The 25,072-nt window shown below is 36.6% G+C and overlaps 1 protein-coding gene across 3 annotated transcripts in view; it reads right to left on the bottom strand.

Moving 5' to 3' along the window:
* The window catches only part of NTNG1 (netrin G1), a 154,044-nt gene that overhangs the window by 4,790 nt on the left and 124,182 nt on the right, over positions 1 to 25,072 (bottom strand). The window contains exon 8 of one of the 3 annotated variants that reach the window (XM_062581244.1): positions 20,727 to 20,864. The exons of the other annotated variants lie outside the window; for them this stretch is intronic. Coding sequence (XP_062437228.1) covers positions 20,727 to 20,864 — 138 coding nt within the window. The remainder of the gene's footprint in view (positions 1 to 20,726; positions 20,865 to 25,072) is intronic. 3 annotated transcript variants of the gene reach the window in all.

Below are 25,072 nucleotides of genomic sequence, written 5' to 3'. Positions count from 1 at the left end.
TGATGTTTCCTGAGAAGCTGGTGGATTGCCAGCTCTGAATATACTGCAAGATGCTTTGGTCTATTCTAAAGGGCTGATACGAGTTTTGACCCTGCTTCTGCTGTAGTGAATTTTCCATGCTGTTCCTCAGTGGTGTGAAATCTTGGCACTGCTGAAATCACACGAACTCTTTGACCTAGGATTTTGCCCCTTGTTAGTAACTTTGACAGCATGTATATCTAGGGGCTGAAAAAATGCCTCTCAGCTGAGTTTTCTCTAATGCATCTTGGTTTTTTGGTACTTTTTATTGGGTAAAGAATGTAGCTTGAAATCGTCTAGGAAGAAGTTTTCAGCATGCATGTTAACTGAATATTCTGTCTCAGCATAACGAGTGGATAAAAAACAAGCATAGTGAAACCCAGATTTTCAGTAATGATGTTCATAGGTAGCTTCAATATATGCAGTGGTTGTCTATATATAGAGAGCTGTGAACATCACATTGCAATGCCATGAAAAAATTAGGAGGTTTCATCTCACTACATGAATAATTTCAGTAAATTGAGGCCAAGCATAAAAGGTTTATCATCAAATACATTAGAATTAGTTCTTATGAGTGCTGTAAAGATTCTCTAATGACCGTTTTTCCTCTAAAAATTTGATCACGTATATTCTGTGATTTTTTTTAACATTTAAAAGAAAACACAGCAAATGAGGAAAGTTTTATCTATGCCTGTAAGAACACAGCCATCTGCACATGCACGTAGCGAACACACACATAAGAAAACCTTAGCAGTCAGGAAGGTATGAATAATATTTTTTCCTACAAGTTGTGAACAAGACATTAATAGACTTGTGGCATGCGAAACACCTACCCAAACTCAAATGCAATGCTTTAAAATTATTTCCAAGTATTTTATAACATAAGTGATCACAACTAAAATATTTTCAAATTACCAGAGTTAGCAACAAATAATTATTTCCACTATTTGGAAACTATGCTAAAAATTCTTTATACATAAGTATAGAAGAACCCATTTTTGCTCCTGTGCTAACTATCTGCTAAAGATATCCTCTATGGGGAGATTTCCCCCATATAGAGTAGTTTTTTGGAATAAGGACATATGGGCTCAGAGAAAACTGGCAAGTAGTCAGGCTGTCTCTAAAGTGTTACAATTGTTGCTGTTATAATTAATGTTTCACAGTGCATGACAAAACATCAGATTTTTATAAGTTAAATATCTTACTCATTTCAATAACCAATGGCTAATAACTGGCTTGGAAGTTTTTTCACTTAGAAGATTTCTCTTTCTTCCTGTCTCTAAATTAACTGTTTATTAGTAGAATTTATTTATTTATTCTTACTACTTACTGCCAAATACTTTGTACATTTTCTGCTACCATGAGTACACTCATCAAGTTGTTGATTAGACTCCTTGAGTGTTTTTAAACTACAGAGTTATCTGATATGAAAAATGGTTATTGCTCTTGTACAGCAGGAAGTATTCATAATAATTTATGAATCTGATCTTACTGCATCAAAATTACGGTCCTAAGATGACAAACTTTAATAGGAAGATCTCCGGTGTAGGGTAGAGACAAAGTTCTTATGAGTCATATTGTAACCACCACTAAGGAGATAAGCATGGAGCAAGTGAGAGTAGCTTCTAGAGGTAGACATTTCCATCTTGCCTTCTCTTAGAAATGCCTGGTAGAGGCACAATTAAACTGACACTGAATTTATTAAAAAATCACTTCTTTAAGTTATCAGGGACTAAGTGAACAGATGGGTAATGGAGGAACTGTGTTTGCTGAAGGTTTCTGGTAGAGTTTTTGGACTGTTTCCCTACATGTAATTTCTGGTCTTGCTGCACAGTTTTCACTTCAAAGTTATGTCAGTTCTAATCAAACAGTAGGAAAAGTCTGCAGAGTTCCTGAGAGAAGATGCAGCTCCTGTTCAAAGCCATCTCCTGTACTTTGCCACCAAACTGATGGTGATTCCTCTCTGCAGTAAATAGGTACCAATTTATCCTGGCCTCCATATGGGTAAACTTAGATGATTATTTCACTCCTGAAAGAGTAAAATTCTCTAGAGAACAATTTTATTTTAACCATGGTATAGGGGTAGCAGTGGTAGGAAGTGAGCAGTGTCTGTGCTGGTTCATTTTCCATCTCTATTCTTAATCTAAAATGCTTGCATTCAATTTATGAAAGATAATGAGAAGAAATCCATTGAATCTGTCAGAAGGACAGAGGAATATCTGAATTATGGAATCTGTGAACTTTCATGATAGAAAAGCCAAAACAACTTTGTCAGAGATAACGCAAGATTACTTGTTAAAATGATTGAAAAGAAAACAAACCTATATTTAGTAATCTAAAAATTACTTCAGATAAAACCATCCAATCTTCCTCAGTTTTAGTAAATGGTTAATTAAGCTTTCAGTTGTCTGACTTAGATGATTCTGATATTACATTTCTCCAAAAAGGGATGATTTTTAAGGGGAAAAATTCATACTTTTTTGTTGCTTTGATTATGGAGGAGCACCATTGTACTTGTGTGACCCTCAGCATATTTTAGAATAATCTCAGGAGACCAATAAACCACATCATAGCTTTCGTTGCTTAAAAGGGACCCCGTGCCTCTATCATTCATATTCCACTTACAAAGTTGTAAGCTGTGGTGCCATTATTTCTATCTTCTTGAAGATAAATGAACATTCTTAAATGATCTGTCTTCTCCTTCCTTGACTGAGAGGAGAAGCAATTGAAACTACAGATGTTTCGTGTAGTGCCAAGGGCAAGGTCAAGGCTTGGTGCATACAACTGCTATCAATAAAAACTGCCAAGCACAAAACCCACTCACACACAGAAGCTGCGATGGTCATCAAAAGGCCCCCGGGATATGTGATGAGTGGGATTTGGTGACCAAAATCGAAGCAATCTGCTGCCCTCTGAGATGCTGGAGGGTGTCTGGGACGTGTGTGTGTGTGGCCAGTGGGTCCCAGAACAGGGCAGTGGCAGGAGGCTAGGCAGGGGATGCCCTCAGGTCTCCCCAGTGGCTTTGGGGGCCCCAGTACTGGGCACCTGCATTTGGGCAGTTTAGTTCTGGCTGGAGTGTGAGCATGATGGCTTTGACTGAATAGCAGCATTTTCATCTTTGTGTGTATACACATCTTTGTGTGTATACAGTATTTTTTAAGAGTTTCCAAGGTCTGTTAAACAGAGCTGGAAGAAGCATCACCTTCACAGAGCACAAAAAGGCAAAAAAAAACCCTCCAAAGAGCAAACCAAAGCAGAAACGTACAAATGGGCACGATTTCAAATACACAAGTATGAATTATATAAGAGGCTGAACATTCTGCATGCACAGTGATGCTGAGATGCTGGGATGTTTGATTTGCAATAATATTTCAAACACAAGAAGTATCTCATTTCTATTTATTTGTGAGGCTAAAAGCTTCTCCTCACCTCATCCCTTCCAAGGAACACTGCACCAATGACCTTCAAAAGCCATGAGGTGGCCCCACACACTTAATTTCACAACAAAACCAGAGTTTGGCACAAGCTGGACTCGGGCAGAAAACTAACTGTATAGCCAAGAAAAAGTGAGGCTCTTTCTTGCCACAGAGGCTCTCAACAGAGGCATATTGGTTCCCTGAGCGTGCATGAACCACGCCAGCAGCTGGAATGTAAAATGGTGACATAAGTGGCAGCCACAAGAAACGAACGCCTGAAAAAGGAAATGAAAAGATCTTTCTCCTTATGTAAAAAGGGTTTACTCTTCATTTATCTACTCTTTTAACAATATCATTTTCAGCCTTGTTCAAAAATTAGTGCATACTAAGCTGTGAAATTATGGCATACTTGCTACTCTGCACTGTCTTTTGAAGTACAAGGTTTTGATAAAAATAGACAGTGGACCGTAAAGTTAGGTCTTATTTTATGCACATTCATTTTTAAATTTTCCAATCCATATCAGATTGCTTATGTTTTAATATATATCAGTTCATAAAGCCTAATTAAATAAAAAAGATACAGCTGAAAATACTTTCTACTGTTTTAGGAGATTGGAGATTTTCTATTTTATTTTTTTCTTTAAAATTTTAGGGAGGAATGGAGAAAGAGAAAATCTATGGCTTTTATTATTAATACTATTTACTGCACAATCTGAAGAGAAATTTTGGATGTGTCTGCATTCTTCAAAACATTTGTGTCGTCCTGGTTCTGAAGTTCTTAGACAAAACTTAGAATGACTTAAAAGGAAATTTCTAGATGAGAACTTTATGATTAAATTGAAATTGTATGCTATTTAATAAGAATATTTTTGTTTTGTTTTTTATCCTCCTCTAATTTTTTACTTCCAAACACATGATGTGTTTGTGCATATGTGCATATTCTCTGGTAATCTCTGCAAAAGTGCTCATGATGTGTTTCATAAAGAAGAATATTTATGAAACTAATTAATTATCTGAAACCTTTCTTACCAAAAAGTGTACAGTTATTCTACAATAAGAATATATGTCCACTTTTTGATGTTAAGAAGGAACTACATTTTTAATACCACTCAGTTTAGTATCACTCAGATGGAATAAGTCAGATTGGTTCTGCAAATTTTATTTTATGACACTTGATGTACATTAGCAAAAGCTGTATAGCAAAGTTCTTTGAAAAGTCATGATTTTGCATTTCAATTGACTTTTTTTAAAAGCAGAATTACTTGGATTTGATTTTTTTTACATGAAAGAGAAGATGTTATATTCATGCCAAATTAAATTTTAAACATTGCTATTCTTAAGTTATTTGTGATCTGAAGTCATTTGAATATTGCTAACTTCTCTTACTTCTTGCTGCTTTGACTTAAAACCAATTGAACAGGATGCTTTGAGAAATTAATAACAAAATCTGATGGGAATCTCTGCTATGATCAACTTCCAAATTACATAAAATAGTGTATGTAATGGAAGCATCAGTAGATCTTCAATTGCATTGTCATGAATAGCGTAGATATTAAAATGGAAAGGGTATGTAAATAACAAAATAGAAGAAATCTCTAAAATAATTTATAAATACAGAAATATTTCTGTTATGCAAGTGTGACCTATAATCAGCTGTGCTTTGGTGACCACTGATGTAAGACAGATACATTTATATGATAGAGACATTTATATGATCAATATGTGTTTCTCTTGGCTGTATTTTTCAAAACAGAGAGATTTAAGATGTCAGGATGATGCTCTGCTACAGAAGACCAAAACACTGGCAGTTTAAAGTAAATGACCCAGAATCTTTTAGGAGATGAACATTCAGTGCTTACGTGCACTGTGCTTATGTTACTAAAGGTTAAGATAAAGTATTTGTTTAATTCCTACATGACATATGAAATGTGAAGGATGCATATTTTTGTTAAAGCAATGATGCTGGGAATTGGATCTTTTTCTGAACCTACACTGACTCCCTGTGTTGCATGGGTGAAATGCTTCGGGGTGCCGTCATTCAGCGAGCGCAAGAAGGGGCATAAAGCCACTGTGCTGTTGGGCTCACAAAGCTCTTCAGATTGAGTAAGAGTAACTATTGCCACCCAAGAAGGGAGACGTTGATGTCAAGGAAAGTCAAATATGTGCCTATGCTACAAAAGAAGGCAAGGGTCAGGTCCTGTGAATCCCAGTGCTATTTACAGGTTTGCACTGTTTATTAGATAAAGGCATTAATAGGTTTCACTACTGTTTCCAAAGGAGTTTGGAGGGTCTCAGAAAAGGGGTTATGAGCTATGATGTTAAAAAAAGAACATGCAATTTTGCCCACTTAAAAATGGGACAGGCAATTGTATAACATGTTTAAATATTCTGCTAATTAGATATACTGATTTCATGCATGTAACTCCTTCTAAAATGACCAGTCAGAACCCTAACAGCTTCATGTTTATGTGTCAGGTACATGGCAAAGATTCATAAAAGCTTTTATCCCCTGCACCTTTCTTAAAATATTATCTCTTATTTTTCTAATTATTGTAGTAAAATTGAGACTCAATAGGCAGATTTGTTATATCATAATCCCCTTCTGAAATATGCTGGATGATAACATGCTATCATGCAAGTGGGGTTTAAGGGGTGTAATGCTTTACCTTCCTACTCTCTTCATCAGAAAAAGATACCTCAAACAACTGGCATGTAGGATTCAGAAAAAAATAAGAACTAATAAATTAATGCATCAAATAATTAAAGCTATTATCTACTTCAAGATAGTTTTCATCAACAATATTTATTGCTATATGCAGACTTGGTATTGCTGTGCATTTATCTTCATGCCAGAGCAGCCACTAGACGGGAAAGCATGGATAACAGATGCTTGCCATCCAGTACAATCCTCTTTTGGCACACTAGCTTCTATTTGCAGATGTAACCAATGCGATCAAGTTAGCCAGTGTTTTAGTTGAAAACTTTCTTTTTTTTCCCCTCACTCATATTATCATTCAACACAAATATTCAAAAGACACTTATGCCCAACACAGGCCTGCAGAAGAACTCTGTTTTGTCTAACATAACTTAATAAAATTCCAAAAGCCCAGATTATTTGTCTTTTTCAAAAGTAATGTTCAGGTGTGTACACAGTTAAAATTTGCAATTCAATATTACAGATTGGCCGGTACATATGCAAAGATGAACCTACAGGTTGATGTGTATGTGTTTCACAATATCATTAAGCAGGCTGCTATAAAAAGTTATTCCAATAGAAATGGGATTGCAGCAATCTGATTTTTATCAACTATGTAGCTTTGCTACCACTTAGAAATACATCTAAGTAACACCAGGCTTAAACACAGAGAGTGAGCATTCAACATACATACATATATATTTTTTATATATATATATAATTTATATATGTGTGTTTATCTGCTTGGTTAATGTCAGAAAAGTTTTTATCCTCTAAAGGATTAAAGCTAACATCTCTAAATATGGACATTGATAGTGCTTACTATGACAAAATGTTAAAATAATGCAGGATATTAAAAAGTCCAGAGCTAAAAGACTGTTAGGTTACAGCATGAAATAAAGAGATACAACTATATTTCCCTCAGTGCTCTATATGGTTCTGGCACAAATTCTTACAAGTTGATTAACATTCTTATATTTCTATTTATCAATCCTGATGTACAAAGGTGTTAAAATTTAACCTGAGATCTTCAAGGAATAACTAAACTGCAGAATATGATTACACTTTAAATTGCTTACTTTTACTAAAAATTTTCTTCAATTTTTAAATGACTGTCAAGACGTGCGAGAGTTGAAAAATAACAAAGATGTTATCTCCATTAATCTGAACAGAGGAAAAATAAGTTTTTCTATAATCATTTTCTTGCATATTTACTATAGATGTATTGTATCAACACTTTTAAACTTCATAATGAAAAGCAATAATTGTTACTCAGAAGGTCTTTCACTTACTCTTGCAAACTGAAAAACTAAAGACATGACCATTTTCTTATGCTTCAGATAAAGTTTTGATAAAGTTTTGATAAAGAAGAGTCAGACATGAAATGTTCATTTCTTATGGAAATGTTGTACTTTTGAATATTGTACATTCTTTCAAAAATAACATTTCAATATTTTTCTTTCTAGAGTTCTCAAAAAAAGTGGAAATAGAATTCTGTTACAGAGTGTTTGGATGTTGAAGCTGCTTTTCCTGATGAGCCTGTGCTGCCTCTCAGTGCAGCCTGTCCCGACATTTTCCAGGACTGCTCTGTGTCTGACATTCGTGAGAAAGCACATCCTCACCGTATTGCAACACCAGGCCGCCTTTCCTGCTCCACGAAACCACGGGGCCAGCACAGCGAGCCAGCGCATCGCAGGTAGGGGCAGCCTTTGTGCGGCTGCGTGGTTTGGGGAGGGGGGATGCTGCGGGCTGAGGTCTGAAACACAGACCCTGTGCAGTGAGCAGAGCGCAAAATGCGAAGGCTTTATGCTGCCTGTGTCATGCAGTGTTTCTCGAGCGGCAATATAGGGAAGCTGAGCAAGGTGATGGCTTTCTAAGACTGCGAGAAAGCTACAGAAGAGGTGTTACAGCAAAAGAGAAAGATCATGATGGCTAGGGGCTGGCTGGAACCGAGGGGTTTGGGCCGATGCCAGGGGAGGCCACCACCTATCCTGACTGCCACAATGTTTTGTAACTGCAGCACAGTCAAGGTCTTCGCATGGTGCAGAGCAGGCATGGGCTGCGGTTGCGCTAGATTGTCGTGGTGCCACTGAATAGGAGACAGGATATAGCCAGAACGCACTGCTCTAAGCATCTTTCTGTCGTCTTAAATTAGTAGTGGTTATGCATGAACTAGCAAAACTCGTAGGTCATTGCAGAACAAATTATAGCAGTATATGGCTTTATTTTGATAGGAGGTATAAATTTTGATCCAAACTTTCAAATCTTTGCAGAAGTTATGCTGTGCATAACTGAGAATTGAAGCCTTCTGGCAGAGCTGCAGTTTGTTGCATAAGGTTGACGTCTTGGGGTTGATTTAAGGATGCTATGTTTGCCCTCAATATGAATTTCCGTGCTGTAATGGCTCCTGGTTTAATCTCGTTGTGGAATTCTCCTATTCTCCTTGAAATCCTTAGGAAGTCAGCCGGTGTTTTGAACCCTGTGAGAGTAACTTGTTCTCCCTGGTCTAGTCAGTGCTTATTGCCTCACTATCAAAATGTAGCCTCAGTTCTTCAAAGAGGTGCATGTGGTCAAACTCTCTTTATTCTTCTTAGAAATAAAATTCTAAGCTCTTCAAAGTGAAGGTCCCATTTCAAGGATCTTTTGGCTTAGAAGAGAGGTTCATTTTGCATTTAAAATACATATAACATTGGGAGCTCATTGCTGCAGCACCTCGTTAAGGGAACACCCTGCTGACTTGCCTCTCTGCACAGTGATTTTTATATTGAGGATATGGGAGATGTTTATTGTTGCTCCTGCACCTGTCAGTGACTATAGGAGCTGAAAATGGTTTGTGTGGGTGGGTGACAAACCTGGTAGCTCTTTTGACTGTAGCCCTTGTGCATTCCTGACCTATGGCTGCTTGGCACTACTTCTTAAGACTGCCCTAAATAACCACTCAGGATGATTCCACCACCAAAGAGGTTATATGGTTGAGGTCTTTTTATAACCTCGCAGTTTCGAAGTGCAAGAATAGATTCTTGGGTCCATTAGAACAGCCTTCAAATTTAAGCACTGGGGCTAGCCTGTAGGTGTCCTAGAAAGCTAGAAGTGACTTTGCCTTCACCTGCTCTATGGTACCTAAGGTACAGCTCAGCCACTGGCTGAAGCTCCCTAGCAGGTCTCCTGTGGTCACTGTGTCCACCTAAACACTCTATAAACCTGTGTAATATTTTGGTTTATCCACAGACAGTTTGTTATACCTCTTGATTTGTAAATCTGGCAAATACACAGGGCTTCATATTTGTCTAAAAAGTGTGAAAGATTTGCAAAGTACTCCATCAAGTCTCTAGAAAGAGAATGGAGTAGGTAAACTGATCTGTAAACAGAAGAACAAACCAAAATATTGTCTCTAGATTGAGCAAATTAGACTGGTGCAACTGTTATCATATCATTTTCCACTACCATCTGAAGAGCTGGCCTTCCAAAAAGGCATAGCTAATCATTAGAAAGAAATAAATAGCATATAAAGAAACACTTGTCCAACATGTCATTATAAAAACACAAAATAATTTTGGCTGTAATACTTTAATCATTGTATATTGAGATAAGTGATGTTAATGAACACAGTTCCTTTAATATAGTTTTCCAATTTGATTTCAGTTATAACTGATTTTCTATAGACATTAATTACAAACCAATGGCTTACGATTAAACTCTCTCTCCTTCTCTGAAGAAATCTTTAAGCTTTTAGCATTGTCTCAGCTTTCTCTTCTCACCTGATGATCACAAGTGAAAGTTTTATTAAGAATTTAATTATTTTCATTAGAAGCCAAGATAATTATAATGGGCTTGTCCTGGCTCCCACTAAAAGTTTCTTTTAATGACTTTACCATTAACTGTAGTCCAATGTGAGAGAGCAATTTTTAATCAACAAAATCATGTCTCGAAATTGCATAGGTATGAAAAAACATGAAAGGAACAGTAGCGTTAATGTGGGATATCAGTCCCCTCTAAATACAGATTAGCTGGATCCTGTAAAACTTTACTCACTTTCATAGGTGTTATTCATACGAATAGCTTGACTAAAATTTGTGGAGTAAAGGAGAGTAGTCAAAAATGTGACTAAAAACCTGAACTGACACTTTTCAGATCAAGTTTTTGTTCTTAATGGTGTTACTTCCATGTTCCTTGTCAAAAATGTTTACTTACATGCTTAACTTTGAGGTGAATTTGAAATAATTGGAAGAGTTAATACATGTCTCAAGAGTAAGAGGCCAGAAAAATCATTATCATACAGGCACTTGTTAGAAAGGAATTCAAGGAGACGCTAATAGGGCCAAATGCTATGCGGTCAAGTTAAGATGCTGAGTAAACCTATGTCAGTATCAAAAAGGACCACTATTTAAAAGATTTTTCTTTAAGATAGCATTGTTATCAACAGAGTACCAATAGAAATACATTTATAAATAATAAAGAAGAAAAATGTTGAAACAGGGACCAAATGAGAGGAAAAAAAATCATGAACTTTTAGGACATTAACATGTCCTAAACATAACATGTCCATTAACATTTAGAACATTCTAAGGTACCAAGGAAGGCCAGAAATGATTTGGAGCAATGTGCTAAAGAAATTAGTAGTTATTTTTTTTCTAAAATTATCAGAAGAAACTTTCCAGAAAATCTGTAGCACCAATGATTGGTGCATGAGAAAAAGATCTAGAAAACATTCACTGTGGAAGAGCCTTTGCAGCTTCCCGAGGCAGTGCCTGTCTTTTGGGTGCTTGTGCAAAATATCAATACAATGTGTTTAAAAAAAGCCCAGAAATAGTGTATAGTATTAGATCACTAGAAGCAAATGATATTGATCCAAGAGTTTCCCAAAATGCAAGAAAAAAGAAGAAAAAAGCTAGATACTGCTAAGTACAATTTCTGCAGCAAGCAAATTGATAGAAACTGTTAGGAAGAATAGAATTAGCAGATAAATGCATGTGTTAGAGCAGGAAAGAGTAACCAAAGTTTTGGAAGAGGTAAATAATGGCTTTCAAACCCAGTAGATGATTTTTTTAAGGAATCACTAAGCAGGCACAAATGATCAAGTTGATAAAGTATCTGTATCTTCAAAAAGCATTTCACAAGATCTCTCAGCAATGCTTTTCAAAGAAACCAAGTATCATGAAATACACACACACACACACACATAAATATATATAAAACATATTTTGTGGAATAATCATGTATAAACAATAAATAAACAAATTAAACACTAGGAAACATAGTAAGAGTAAATGGTCAGCTATCACTCATTCCCATAGGAAATGTCAGAACTCAGTGTTCAACACATTTAGAACTGTACTAAAAAAGTGACTGAAGAGTAATGTAACAAGCTGGTTAGTCAAAAGTAATGTGACTGAAGATCTGCAGAAGATTTTTTATGCTGCTGGTTGACTGTGCAATAAATAGTAGATGAAATTTGGTGTTAAAGAGTAATCCATAGCAAAAACACTGTACCTATAGATAACTGCCTTTAATCACTTAGGAAAGAGACCTTAAAAGTAGTTCAGGGTAATTTACCACAAAAGTTGACTTAATGCTCTCTATCAGGAAATAGGCAAATAGAATTTTGAAATTATTAGGACAAAGAAAAATAATAGAAAGCATTGCAATGTCACCGAAAAAAAATTATGATGTGCCAATCTCTTGAAAAAGGCATTGTCTTTCATATTGAAAATACATACATTAGTATCAGAAAACGAATAGTGTAAAGTGATGATAGAGATAAGCACTTCTTATAAAAGGAGAGATTAACCAGAAGAGGATTCTTCAGCATGAGAAAAGGAAGATAGATTGAAGGAAAATATAGTAGTATATACAGTCAATCAGTATAGAATACTATACATAGAAGAGTATGAAAAAGGTGAATTGGAAATGATTATTCTTTTATTCTTATTGCCTCCTCCTTCAAGTCTAGGAGGCACCAAATGAAATAGTCAGCCAGTTAAACAAAAGGAATTTTTTTATTTACATGCTGCATAATTAAGTTGTGGACTTGCGATCAGGATACTTGAGTAACAAAACTCTAAAAGTCTCAAAGATGAATTAGTGGACGAAAGAGACCTCCTAAGTACAAAGATACTTTTGAAATCTTTGGCTCAGAAAGTCTCTAAACCATAGACTGCTAGAGTTTGGATGCCTGTGCTGAATAACGTATCACTCAATACTCCTGGCTACAGTCAAATCTAGGATACTGCGGTTAATTGACCTGTGGTCTAACTCAGTGCAGACCTCGAGTTCCTGCTGTTAGGTGTTCTACTGTCTGCAAGCAGGCAAACATGAAGATGGATAAACACCTGACTCACAGGAGTGAAAGGTCTTGAAGATTAGCCCTACCACTGTCTGGGGAGGATGGTCAGAAAACAGTAACATGAGTGAATAAGGAATGTAAAAATATGTAAGGGAATAAGGAAATATAAAAAAAGCAATTGTGTTAGGAGTTTTAGTTAAGATTTCTTGAAAGATCTTGATTACTGTCAGGAATTCAGTGATGAAGTACTCATTGATACTAAGTAATAAATCTATTAGCTCAACTAAATTTCTTTAAAACAATCTGAGGAGTTTTTTTTCCAACTCTACAGGTTATTCATAACAAATATTGTCAATGAGCAAAGAAAAACAAATTCTCTTGGAATATACTTGAAATAATAGTAGTATGCAGTTGAAGAGCCTTGAGTTCATCAGCTGTCAGACAGTACAGTACAGTACTCAACTCTGTACAAACTACTGATTCCTTTAGGATTACATCTTTCCAGCGTGTTCAAATCCAGGGCAGAAATACCCCTTAATCCCATCTCCGCTCCTGCACCTGAAGAACTCTGAAATCCATTGAAGGTGCAACCTAGTCCTTTCAGACTGAGATTTACAAGTAGATTGAATCCTGATAGACCTACTTTCATGGCATCCAGTTATTAATGCAGAACATTTTAAAAGCATTCATGTTTAGTTAACACTAAGGGGGTTAGTTTCTGTTAGGGGGAGGAAGTCAGAACTTTGCAAGTTCAAACTTATCAGCCCTTTCTATACTAAACTTTTGTTTTCATACTGCTATCATTGGGAATATAAGCATCTCTTGGGAGAGTTATATTTGCACATGTGTAAATGAAGTTAAAGCTCTGAATACTGAAGCCTTAATAATGAGCATGTGCTGGTGTCAGCATTGCTGTCAGTTACATCGCTGGGTAGGAAGTGTTGGCTATTTTTTATTGCTTTGGGTCAATAGTTTTTATCTCTAATTAACTAGGATGGAGATTATTTTACTTGAACTTAAATGGCCCTTTTTAGCCCCTTTATGAAAATGTCACAACTGTGTGTCTGTGGTGGTATGGATCTTTTACTTCCATCCTCATAAAAAGGTAGTCAGCAGGCAAATTATACAGAAGTTACAGCCACTGAGCAGACTTAAAAGGAAAGCATGACAGCTTTTCAGAGGAAGAGCAGTCTTGCTCATCACTGTTCAGATGAACATTTAATAATTCATAACAACTAGCTGAGTTATGCTTCCCCTTCAATATGTTTCCAAACGTGAACAGATTATATGGTAATTGCTATCAAGCTTTATGTTCTATTTCATGTGCCTAATAAAAGTTTATCTTTTGGAGGTTACTTTGTATCTCTTTTTGATCTACTTCTAACTGACTGCAATATACTATATTAAAATATTTATCATTGTGCTATCAAATATTAACCATTTTAAAGCATCTGACTAAAGAAAACAAATAATGCTGCTTGTTTAACTTTTTATGAATTTCCTAATATTCAGTTGTTCAGAACTCTCCCATGATACAGCACCAAAAATACTGAAGAAGCTAAAAAGTGTATTCGTGATTTTAAATTAGCCTAGTTAGAAATGCATTCTTGCTCATATCCATCATGAGTGTGCACTGGGGCTCTGCATGCAGAATACCAGCTTTGCAGTCCGAAAAGGTTATGATTCCCCTTTGGTACAAGAGGTATCTTAGCTGTTTGTTTTTCTGTAGGTTAGTTTTATTTTTCAGGAAAGTAGAGACTAGTTTAGGTTTTTAGAACTCCTAATTATCCACCTGAAACTGTATGGCTTTATTTGGTAAAAATACTTGCTAGGCTATAACATGAATGATCTAACGATGGAAAGAAGAGGATGCTGATCCCACAGCCACGCAGCCGTTGCACGCAGCTTAATCCAGCCTCGCCTGCTGCCAGCCCGGGCACGTCATTTCCCACACGTCGCTCTGTGCGTTATGCCCTCCCTTGGCTTTCCTGCTTGTTTCACCCTTTGCGGAGTCCTGCTGCAGCACTAACGCAGCAGAAAATTGTTCTTTATGTTGTTGTCTGGTTAGTGTCCTGCAGAGTTAGCTCGGAAACGGCTCAACAAAGGGTCAGACAAGCACCTGACTAAGGGTGTGGGACTAACCCGCTGGGAACAGGGAGAGAAGGGGTTGGGGCACCTGCAGTTAGCACAGTTCAGACAGCCATGGAATAGCAGCTTTGAATTTGAAGTCGATATCTGGGCAGGATCAAGAGGAGGATGACCTCTTTGCTCCAGTCTAATCCCTCACCTTGCTGTGAAAAAAAACCTTCTCTTAAAGATCAGGTATGTAAATGTTGCAAAGGATCAATTTCTTGGTCTGATGACCATGTGATCAGACAAAATCTGCTGGAGAGCTGATTTTAATAGCTGAGTCTTTAAAAGCCTGGTGCCTCTTAAGATGTTAACCATGCTCACTAGTCCTCTGCCCTATGCCTGTCTTCCTGGTTGTTCTATGACCTGTTATTTCCCTGGGCTTCCAGGTGCACAAGCATTGCCTAACTCACGGTTGTACTCCTGTCTTACAGAGGCCTTCCTCCCAGCATCGAGATGCTGAGATCACATCCTTGAGTGCTCGCCTACGTCCCTCGATTCTGGTCCCTCCATGGCCTTTTATGCTGCCATGATACCCCACAGACTCTGTATGCAGCAGTGCTAAGACCAAGCTTGAGACTTCCAGCTTGATCCTCAGCCTGCCTGTAAGTTACAGTAATTATACAGATCTGTATAGTAACTATATAAAGCATCCTGTGCTTTCATCTTCTCCTCTATGCTCTTTATGAACAGAAGCAACTTCAGTTAATCATCTTCATTACCTACAGAGTTTGTATTTTCTGTTGACACTTGTTTTCCTGACCTAAAAGATCCTCTTCCTTGAGAGACAGCCTCATTAAAAAATAATATAATTCCATGGCATCCATACTTTGATAGTGAAGTTTTCTATGTGTCACTGTATCCATAGGTTATTCTATAGGCCCTAGGTATTGGAATTAATGGATTAATCAGCACATTGATACCTTTTCTCAGGTTTACAAGACATTGGGTATCAGTACGGCATTACACATACACTAATATTTCAGCATTCTTTCCCTGAGGTTAGTGGAATCACAGTATTTTGTATCATCTGAGAAACGGGGTCAATAACTCTCTGTAGTTCTGTTTGTAATTTTGCTTGTTTGTCGTTACATCTATAAACTGCACTTCACCTTGACTTATAGCAGTGTGATTCCAGACTGATTTCAGGAGAATTATTCTGGATTTAAACTGGAGAAGTCTGAAGCAGAGTCTGTCGCTCTAATATCCAAACCCTGTATACATATGATTTCTTTAGTTTGTATAACAATCATGTAAGAGAGACATTGTAAAATAAGTATTTCATGTATTAAAACAGGGGAAGATCTTCCCTTGGGGACAGTGGTGTTTAACCCCATCAGAATTTTATGCTTTTTAATAATTTCTTTCAACGTTTTATTCCCCTTCTACTCTGAGTGTGGCAGGACATTTACTAGCACCGGTCCTGGCATCAAAACATATCAGAACTGAAGGTATATAAAGCACTTGTGCAGGGGAAATTCCATTGTGTCCCTACCAGCTAAAAGAACAGTAAAACTGTCACTGATAAAAAGACATAAATGGATTGCTCATAGCCCCATGCACAGAAAGTTGCATCAGTGAGCTGGAAACCAGGGCATCCCCACTCTGAATTTGTACTTCTCCAGTGCAAAATTCTTCATGCACAAGTTCAATGTGCAGGTATTGAAGGACTAACAGGACATCTCTGTGCACATGCATGTAAAAAGCTCACTATCATTTAAGAGGAGAAGTAATTACATTTATGTATTTAATCTTTCCAGAAAGAAGAATATGATATATTTTTGAAGAAAGGTGTTTGTTTTTCAAGAAGTTGATGGTAGCAAACCTTTTCACATTGAATTGTGAATATAAACCTCCAAAACCAAATGTTAATCTAATTCACAGGGTCACGATTTCAGATTTGATTTTCTTCAGAAATTCAGTCTGTATGATGATTTTGATCAAATACCTTGGCTTCTAACATTTGTAATACATGATAAAATGCAGACAAAAGAAATGTTTGTATTTAAATAATCATATAAGTAGAAATGCTGTGACAGAATATGAATTCTCTAACAGGCTACAGAGTGATACAAGCTCAGTACAGAAAACAGATGCAAGCACTCAGCACAGTCTGAACATTGAGGATAGGAGTGTAATTGTAATCCTCTGCCTGCTTTAAGAGAAGCTATTTAAAATGGAAGAAAGGGTAAAATAAAAGAAACTATTCAGAGCTTGACACAGGAGATATAGCCAAATCTCATTTGCTAATTGTTTAAGATTTACACCATGGAATCAAGATGACTTAAAGCAATGACTCACACTGAATAATGCCCTGAATTTAACCTAGTAGCAAGACTACCTTTGGGAACTCTTGTATGCAGTCTAGGCCTTTGGGGGGATCTGGCTGCAGGACTGAAGGTTAAACTTCTTTATTTGCTCATTGACTATATGAAGGGAGGTAGTGATTTTCTGAATAATATTAATCGTTGGACCTTCCCTGACCTTTTCCCCCATGGGATGATCACGCCTAATGAAAATTCGAGCTGTGCTGCTAAGCTGAGATTGGCAAAAGAGTCACTTGTTCTTTGTTTGATTGGATAAATATGCAGCTGTTTTTGGAATCAGTTCCTGTGCATGTGGAATTAAAAGCTGTTCTTTTCAATTCCCCAGCATGTATGCAACAGAATTCCGTCACCTGTCATGGATAAAAAAAATACAAAAGACTCAAAATCATGACCAGTAAACTCGGAAAATCAAATGAATGCTCCTGGATAATATTTTGCCTCTACACCTTCATCCATTTTTTTAAATTCAGGCAGTTCTTCAGAGTGTAAATGTTTCCACACTGTTACAGGCTTCACCTTATCACAAAGCGCCATGTTCCCTTTAAGACTGGCCCCCAAAAGCTGTACTTGGTTAAGTTTCTTGCCTGGCTTGGACCTTTTCCTTCTCTTTTTATGTTTATTTTTTAAAGATAATGCTGCAATTTCTAGGGAAAAAATTAAAAATAGCTATTTTGGTAATTTCTCATGTTTCTGGAAATTTGAAAGTTTCAGGAGCAGACTGTTCTGCTCTTAATTCATTCTTTGCACTCTAATCTAACACTTGTGTGGGTGCGAGAGCCATCGTGTGCACCTGGAAGGCAGGTGGGGAGCAAAGCCCGGCAGCTCCCCTTGCTGCCGGGGCCCGAGGCCCGAGCGGGCCCAGGGGTGAGCGGGGCACTAGTGCAAGCGACAGCCGCATCTGCTGGGGCTCTTCTTCTGAGGGCAGCAAATCTCCCTGCACAACCAGACCTTGCTGACCCTGTGTCGATGCAGGGTAATGCTGAATTCAGTAAGATAACAGCTGTTATCATGGTGCTTTTTATCTGGGAGGCAAAGTCTAAAATTGCATCTGACCTCTGTACGCACAGAGACGCAGGTGATGAGCTCTCTGCCTAGATCCCCACAGGTTTTAGATGAAAGCGGTGAGGGTGAGCTACCTAAATGAATACTTCTGAGGATAATAGTGTCTGTGTGTTTTGCACATGTAGTACAGGGTAGACTCTGAACAGTAATTTATCAGATCATATACTCTGAGCTTGAGAACACAATTGGACTTTCATGGTTTTATTAATAAGCAAAGTGGCTTAATTTTAAATATTAGTAGTCCACTTTGAGAAAAACAATCATATGAGTAATTAAACCATCTACAGAATAGATTTACCTTATTTATAGGTCAAATTTCAGGTTTCTTTAGGTCAATGATGTCTAGCAATAAAGCTCCACAAAAACAGATTTCATTAAAAATATCACAAAAAGTAAAAAACAAAACCAAAAACCACCGTGTCTCCACGTTTGTACATATGTATTTCTGTACAGCACAAGCCCAGGGAAATCAAATCAAAAACACACATTATTTGTTCAGACGAATAATCCTTTCAAGCTTTGCTAATGCAGTAAAATGATTTCTTCTTTTTCTTTTGTATTGGGCTCTGCTTGCTTGCCCGGTCATTTGTTTAGATTTCAATAGGAAAATCATAAACACAACTAAAATTGGTTCACTACAAAATTAAATGAATTGGAATTCTGTTCCTCAATGAAGAGACTTGAAACAACAGATTTAAATCAACGTGTGCTCAGTAAAACATGGCAATTATATCTATTTGATATAACTGACAACGGCATCTAGTTCTTCTGAATTTGATCAGATGATTTGACCTAACTTGGAGAATATTTAACAGTTACATGGTCAAATTAAGATTTGTTTAGAAAATTATAACACAGTGAGAGACATTTAATTAATTTCGTCAGTAAATATAAAAGGACTAGTTTTTCCAGAAACTATCTGAAGTTCAAATACTCTGATTCAGCTAAAATCAGGCTAATTATATGTTGGACACACAAAAATCCTCCTTAAAAGAAAATTATTGAGGTTACAATGTCAAAACTTGAAAAGATAAGAAATCCCACAATTAATATGTAACCGGTTTGACTCTCTGAGATATATGCTATATTATCATGAGTTATATGATCGTACAATTTGCTCCACAGAGCCTTGTTCAATTTCTCAGCTATTTAATGTCTTCCTTAGTCCCACTATTTACCATGTGGCCATAGTATGTTCTGCACTTTATTCAAATTCTACTGCATAAAATCATTTTTTCTTTTATTTTTCCTGTGGTTCTTGGCACAAGAATATCTCAGTGCTTCACAAATACCAGTGCTTATTTTGCCAACGTCTAGGTGAGATAGAGGTGAGGTGGTATCCTTCTACATAAGGGGTACCCAAGCAGATGAAGATTCTGTGATTTTAAATGCTTATTTTGAGATACCTATGATGTAATTTTTCAGGATAATAATACTAAGGGCTCATATTTTAAACTTTCTTTTGCCTGATTTCTGCTGCAACTGTAAGTGATTGGAATTTTGTAAATAAAAGAGTAGGCATCCAGAAAATGAGAATACAGTTAACAACTACATATAAAAAGTATTATTTATATAACCTGCCAAATATAAATGGGAGTTTTTGGCAGAAACAAAGAAAGTCCAGTTTTCTTGGGTAACATCTAGCAGCCTTGCCCATGTAAACTTTCTTTTCATGTATTCCTTCGTTTGAATGCTAATTGGTTAATTATTACTATTTTCCTGAAACTCTTCATTTTTTGGTTTTCTTTCTGGACATATTTGTCACTTAGATGAACCATCCCAGATTTTCTACTTCAGAAGTATTCATCATTTGAAGGGGAAAGCAGTAATCTCAATCTTTATGATCCGCATTTGTTTTAGAGTATTTTATAATATTTGGCAGTACAGCAAATTTTGTAATATTCAGCTAATCATTGTAATCATTGTCAGTAATTACATTTTCTCTTGTGTTTCTCAGTCTTATAAATCAAAAGCAGGCTCTTGTAGAAATCTCTCTTTAATATGTGTGGAGGAGAATTCACAGAGGCAGGGAGAAAAGGTGAAAGATAAAAACATAAAAAGATTTTTCCAGAGTTTGTGGAAGTAGGTGATCAAAACGGTTACAAAGAATAAATTTTAAGAGTCTACTACAAAAGAAATAGGTAATAAAATCCTAATTCTGTGTATACTGATGTGTTATTTGTGCTCAGATGTTTACAAGATCTCTGTTACTCAGAAAAGAAGATAAATATACAGGTGAGCATTGAAACAACATCTGCTTCTACCAGTATTTATGCAAAATTTCTGCACCTATTTTTAAGGTTGTTAAGTATACCTCAACTTTTTATCTTTAGCTTTTGTCCAATGTTTCACTATTATATCAGGTAATAAGCCAGTGTTTTGCCGTTATATAGACATAGTTTAAGGTACGAAAGCAGACCATTAAGTTACTCAAAAAGTTGAAGTTTAGTACAGAATAAAGTGAGCATGCAGAGAAATCACCTTTTTTCTTTTAGTAAGAAATTTAAAGTTTGAGTTAATATGCTAATATTTTAGTACAGAAAACTTACTTCACAGTTGTCAAGATACTCATATTTACATATTTCAGTGGGAGCTCCTCCAGGCATTAACAAAAAAAAGAGAGAAAACACTGAAAGCACAGTCAATTTACTGGAGGCTCCACAAAGGTTCGGGCAGTTTGGCACTATTAAAGCTCGTAGAAGTTTTGCTCGTTTTGTGCCCTAGCTGCACATGCTAGCATACAGACGCAGAGGCAGCAAGGTTGCAGGAGAGGGGCAGCTCTCAGAGTTACTTACGTTGACAGCCCAAGCTGTGCCAGATATATCCCGGCAGACATTTATCACATTTAGGCCCTGATGTTCCCTCCTTACACTCACAAAATCCTCTGTCATTACAGCGAGCATGGACTGAACCAAAAGGGTTACAATAACAGTCTGCAGAAACAAGACAACACACACACTGGATTCAGGTCTACGTATGGTAATAATTCATTCAATACCAACAAAGGGTGCATTTCCAGTATTAAAGGAAGACTGTCTATTAATGATATATGGAGCAATGAATATAATTACTATAGGTCCATTTACTTGTTTACACATGTCATTTCAGGAGGAGACACTTTATGATGTGAAGAAAAAAAAATAATCAGAGAAGATATAAAGGAAGAAGACACCATGTTCTTTGAGAGTAAGTGATTTTAACAGAAATTCTGTTTTGGTAAGAATGTTTTTGACAGTTTAATGAACATTAGGAAAGGTTTGTTTAGTATGGATATATCAATATGCCATTAGGGTGAAATGTTTTACATTATTAAAATAGGCTTATCTATATTGCTAAATATTTTGAGAAGTGCTGAATGTCTTTATAGGGCTATATAAATGCACTTTACTTATTTCCAAGATAGTCTTCCTTTATAGTTTGGAGTAATATATTAACTTGTGTGGATATTTGCCATTAAATTGATGACAGTGTATTTATCAGTGATGTTAAACGTTCTACATATTCCACAAGGATAAATTGTGGTGAGTAGCAATGCAACATGAAACTTGCTCAGATATGGTTTTACATCTGCCACTTTCATTCCATTTTTCTTGCATCCTGGTGGATGGATAGAAGATGCAATTGGACTGACTCCCCACATTTTCCAGATGTGCGATGACATAATTCAAGAATGGCTATGGTAACCAGATTCCTCCCACAAGTCTTACTGTAGGGGAATGTGTTCTTTTTCAATCACAGCCCTTTTCTTTAATGCAATTGCAAAATCAGTGTTCAGCTTTCAGCTAGCTGAAAGAGAACACTGTTGCTAGCAGAGCTCATTTTTAACACTCCTGTTCAATTTTTTTTCCTTTTTTTAACTGAAGGATCATATCTTATTTGTATGTAGACCAGTGTAGACCCAGAGTAACTCCACTGTCAACTGAGATCTCAGACACCTTTATGTTTTGGCAACTTCTCTGATCTCTGCTGTTGTTGAAGGCAAAAGATACAAATCAATTCCTGAATCTGGGCTACCTGCTGGGAGTCTGGCTTTATATGTCTCTGAAACAGTGTTACTTTGATAACTATCTTTGGCAGTTGGTCTAGTGTTAGGTGAAGCTCAGTAGTATTGTAAATGACAAAATAGAGTTGAACTGGGAAGTGAAATATTTAAAAATCCAATAGAAAAACTCTAACAGGAAAAATGTTACCAGAAACACATTTGTCATCCGTTGTTGTAGTGCTTATTAACTATAAATTACAGATGACACTTGGGACATTTGGCATGCTAAAGAAGAATAGTTACCTTTGGCAAACATCGTTCCACAACAATAATCCAGTCAATTAGCTAACAACATTCATTAATGAAGCTGAATACTGAAATGCCAAAAATACTGTGCAAGACTGAGCATGATTGTACCTCAGTGAGCACCATCTGAAAAGCTGGCAATTCTGATGTTAATCAGATGTATGAAACCTATGTAAACAGGCACAGAACTGAGATAGATACTGAATGCAGGAAGTCAAATTTGTTTAAAGAGTATTTATAGAACATCTTGAAAGACAAAAGGCTTGGAATTACATTAGAAACAGAGGGCCCAATTCTCATGCATTAAAAACAGCTTGGTGAATATGATGCAGTTATAGTGATTTAAATGAGTGTTTATGAAAGGAAAGTAAGGCCTATGATATTGAATCCTACTGACACATAATGTCATCCACAGAAGGAAAAGCTGGCCCAGGGTCAGTGAAAGCATCCCTGCTAAACTCTGTCACAAGGGTATGTGCTTTGCTGTTTCCAGTGTTTACTCTCCCTTAAATAAAACTTTAAGCTAAGCCCTTTCACGCAAGTGGTAGATCAAATCAGAAGATAGTGCAGACCACAGGCCCAGTAATGTTTGGTAACTGAATCTAGCCTCCGTCTTTCACAAAACATAATTGATACCACAGATATATAACCTGCAGGAGTCTGCAGACCATCTACTTCATAAGCCAATACAATACCATAGGCTGCGAAACACTACCCAGTGCCTGCTGCGTACTTTGGATGTTAGAAAGATCAAAACCCCCAATTCCAGTGTGTCACAGGAAGACACTGGGTATCATTAATGTCCTCGCAACAACAGGGCATTAAATAGTACTGCCAACCCATCCCAGCAAGAAAACAACACACCAGGATTTGGGGGGGGGGGGGGGGGGAAGGCTCATAGGAACTGAGAAGGAAATTTCTTCCTGATCTCAATCTGAGGACTGCTTAAAGGATGGGAAGATGACAGTAGCAGTCATCTGTTCACTGTGATTCACTATATTAATTTGATGCTGCCAACAAAATACACTGAATATAAGTAAAATGGAGGTAGGGAAAAGTGGTCTGCAGCGTGCAGGCTTGACATTTGTCAGTCTGGGTTGACAGTGGCTGCAGGATAACCCTCAAGCTTCACTTAACACATGTACCATTACAGTTGTTACAGTTCTCAGAGGTGTTAAAAGAAGCTGAAGCTGAAGTGATTGCAAGACTGTCTTTGTTACAGGTGTGAGACAATATTTAACATGTATGTATTTATTTCAATAGGCAAAGAAAACAATTTATTACTCTGGGTCTACTTGGTCATATCCTTACTAACCATGCTTGCAAGTGCAATCACTGAAATAAAGCATTATTAGGACTTTGTCAAGACATTATAAAATCAAAATCCCTTCAAGTTCTGTTAATTTTTTTCCCCTCTGTAAGCATGTCAAGTTAATTCTTTTTTTAAATTTAAATTACATTCATTTATTTAAAATTTACAATTGCCCATTTGAGGTAATTTTGCAGTTAATTGAGAAATCCAGCATTTTTTAATATTTCATTTTAGGAAGAAAACTATTTTGTATATAAAGAAATTAAAGGCATAATAAATATAGATGCAAGCCCACTGTGTAATGTGGTTGCATTTGATTTACCAGTAAAAGCCTTCCCAATGTTTCAGTTCTCTGCAGCTTTGTCACTTTAAAAAATGAAACATTTTACATTTTCTCCATTTAGTATAACATTGGCTAAGATTCACATATTTGTTATCTGTATACTTACCACATATATTTATTAAAACTAAGTGGTGTTGCTAAATCAGAGCCAAAACCTTGTTAGCTGCCATTGAACTAGCTTATCCAAATATTTTTGATTTTTCTAAATATATGGCTGGAGAGGAAAGAATTAACTTAGAAAAGTGAGACTTTCATATGGGAATGAGACTTGCATATGTCACTGGAAATCTGCTTATTAAACATTCATGCCAATGTTCCACTCGTGTAGTTAAACCCCCAAACCGCTCTTAAACTCAGAGAAAAGAAAAATGAGCATTTCCAATAGAGCAAGACTCTTTGTGCTTGACCCAGAAAGATGGCGAATCATCAGCTCTCTCAGAGCTGAGAATACTCAACATTTTGCAGGATTAAATCTTAGGAGCCCCAGTTCAGAAAAGCCCTTTAAGCACAGAACTCCGTTTCCAGGAAAGTACTTGAATTTACTCCACTGACTTTAAACCTGAACCAGTATGAAAGTCTACCTGAGCTGGTGAATTGGCTAGGATTCACAGATTTTGCATGCCATATAATCACCATGATCCTGAAAACTATCCTAGACCAACAAGAATATTATTTATTTAAAACAAGTTACCTAACTGGTAGCGAAACAGTTTTTAAGCCTAGTGTTATTTCACATGGGCCAGTTCTTATGGTAGCCCATGAGAACTCTGCTTGAGTTAAGGTGGGAAGGTCTGTAAATACATCATCACATTGCTTTCTGGAGGAAGCTTTCTTTTAAATGAAAGGTTTTTAAATTTTATTCCTACAGAGTCTGGGCAATTCTGAATTGCACAACTGTTCATTTTACTACAAAATGCTAAATATATCACTTGCAAATTAATTTAAAATGCACTTACTTTACTTATTTTTGACTCTTGGTATATTATCTTCCTTGCTTCACTGACAAAGCTACAGATGCTGTCTTAGCATTTCAGTGTATATGGGATGACAATTTACTGAATGAGCTGATGAAAAAATCCCAAATAGAGTAATTTAGTGTCATTTTCATTAGGCCTGTTTAGACAGTTTAAATTATACAACCCTGATATCATACCAATGATGCCCCTCATCTACATCAAGCAAATATGACGGACAGTGC

This window comes from Rhea pennata, chromosome 8, assembly GCF_028389875.1.
Source record: "Rhea pennata isolate bPtePen1 chromosome 8, bPtePen1.pri, whole genome shotgun sequence".
NCBI lineage: Eukaryota > Metazoa > Chordata > Aves > Rheiformes > Rheidae > Rhea > Rhea pennata.
The sequence above is the reverse complement of the archived record's forward strand: the minus strand, read 5'-3'. Positions and strand labels throughout refer to the sequence as shown.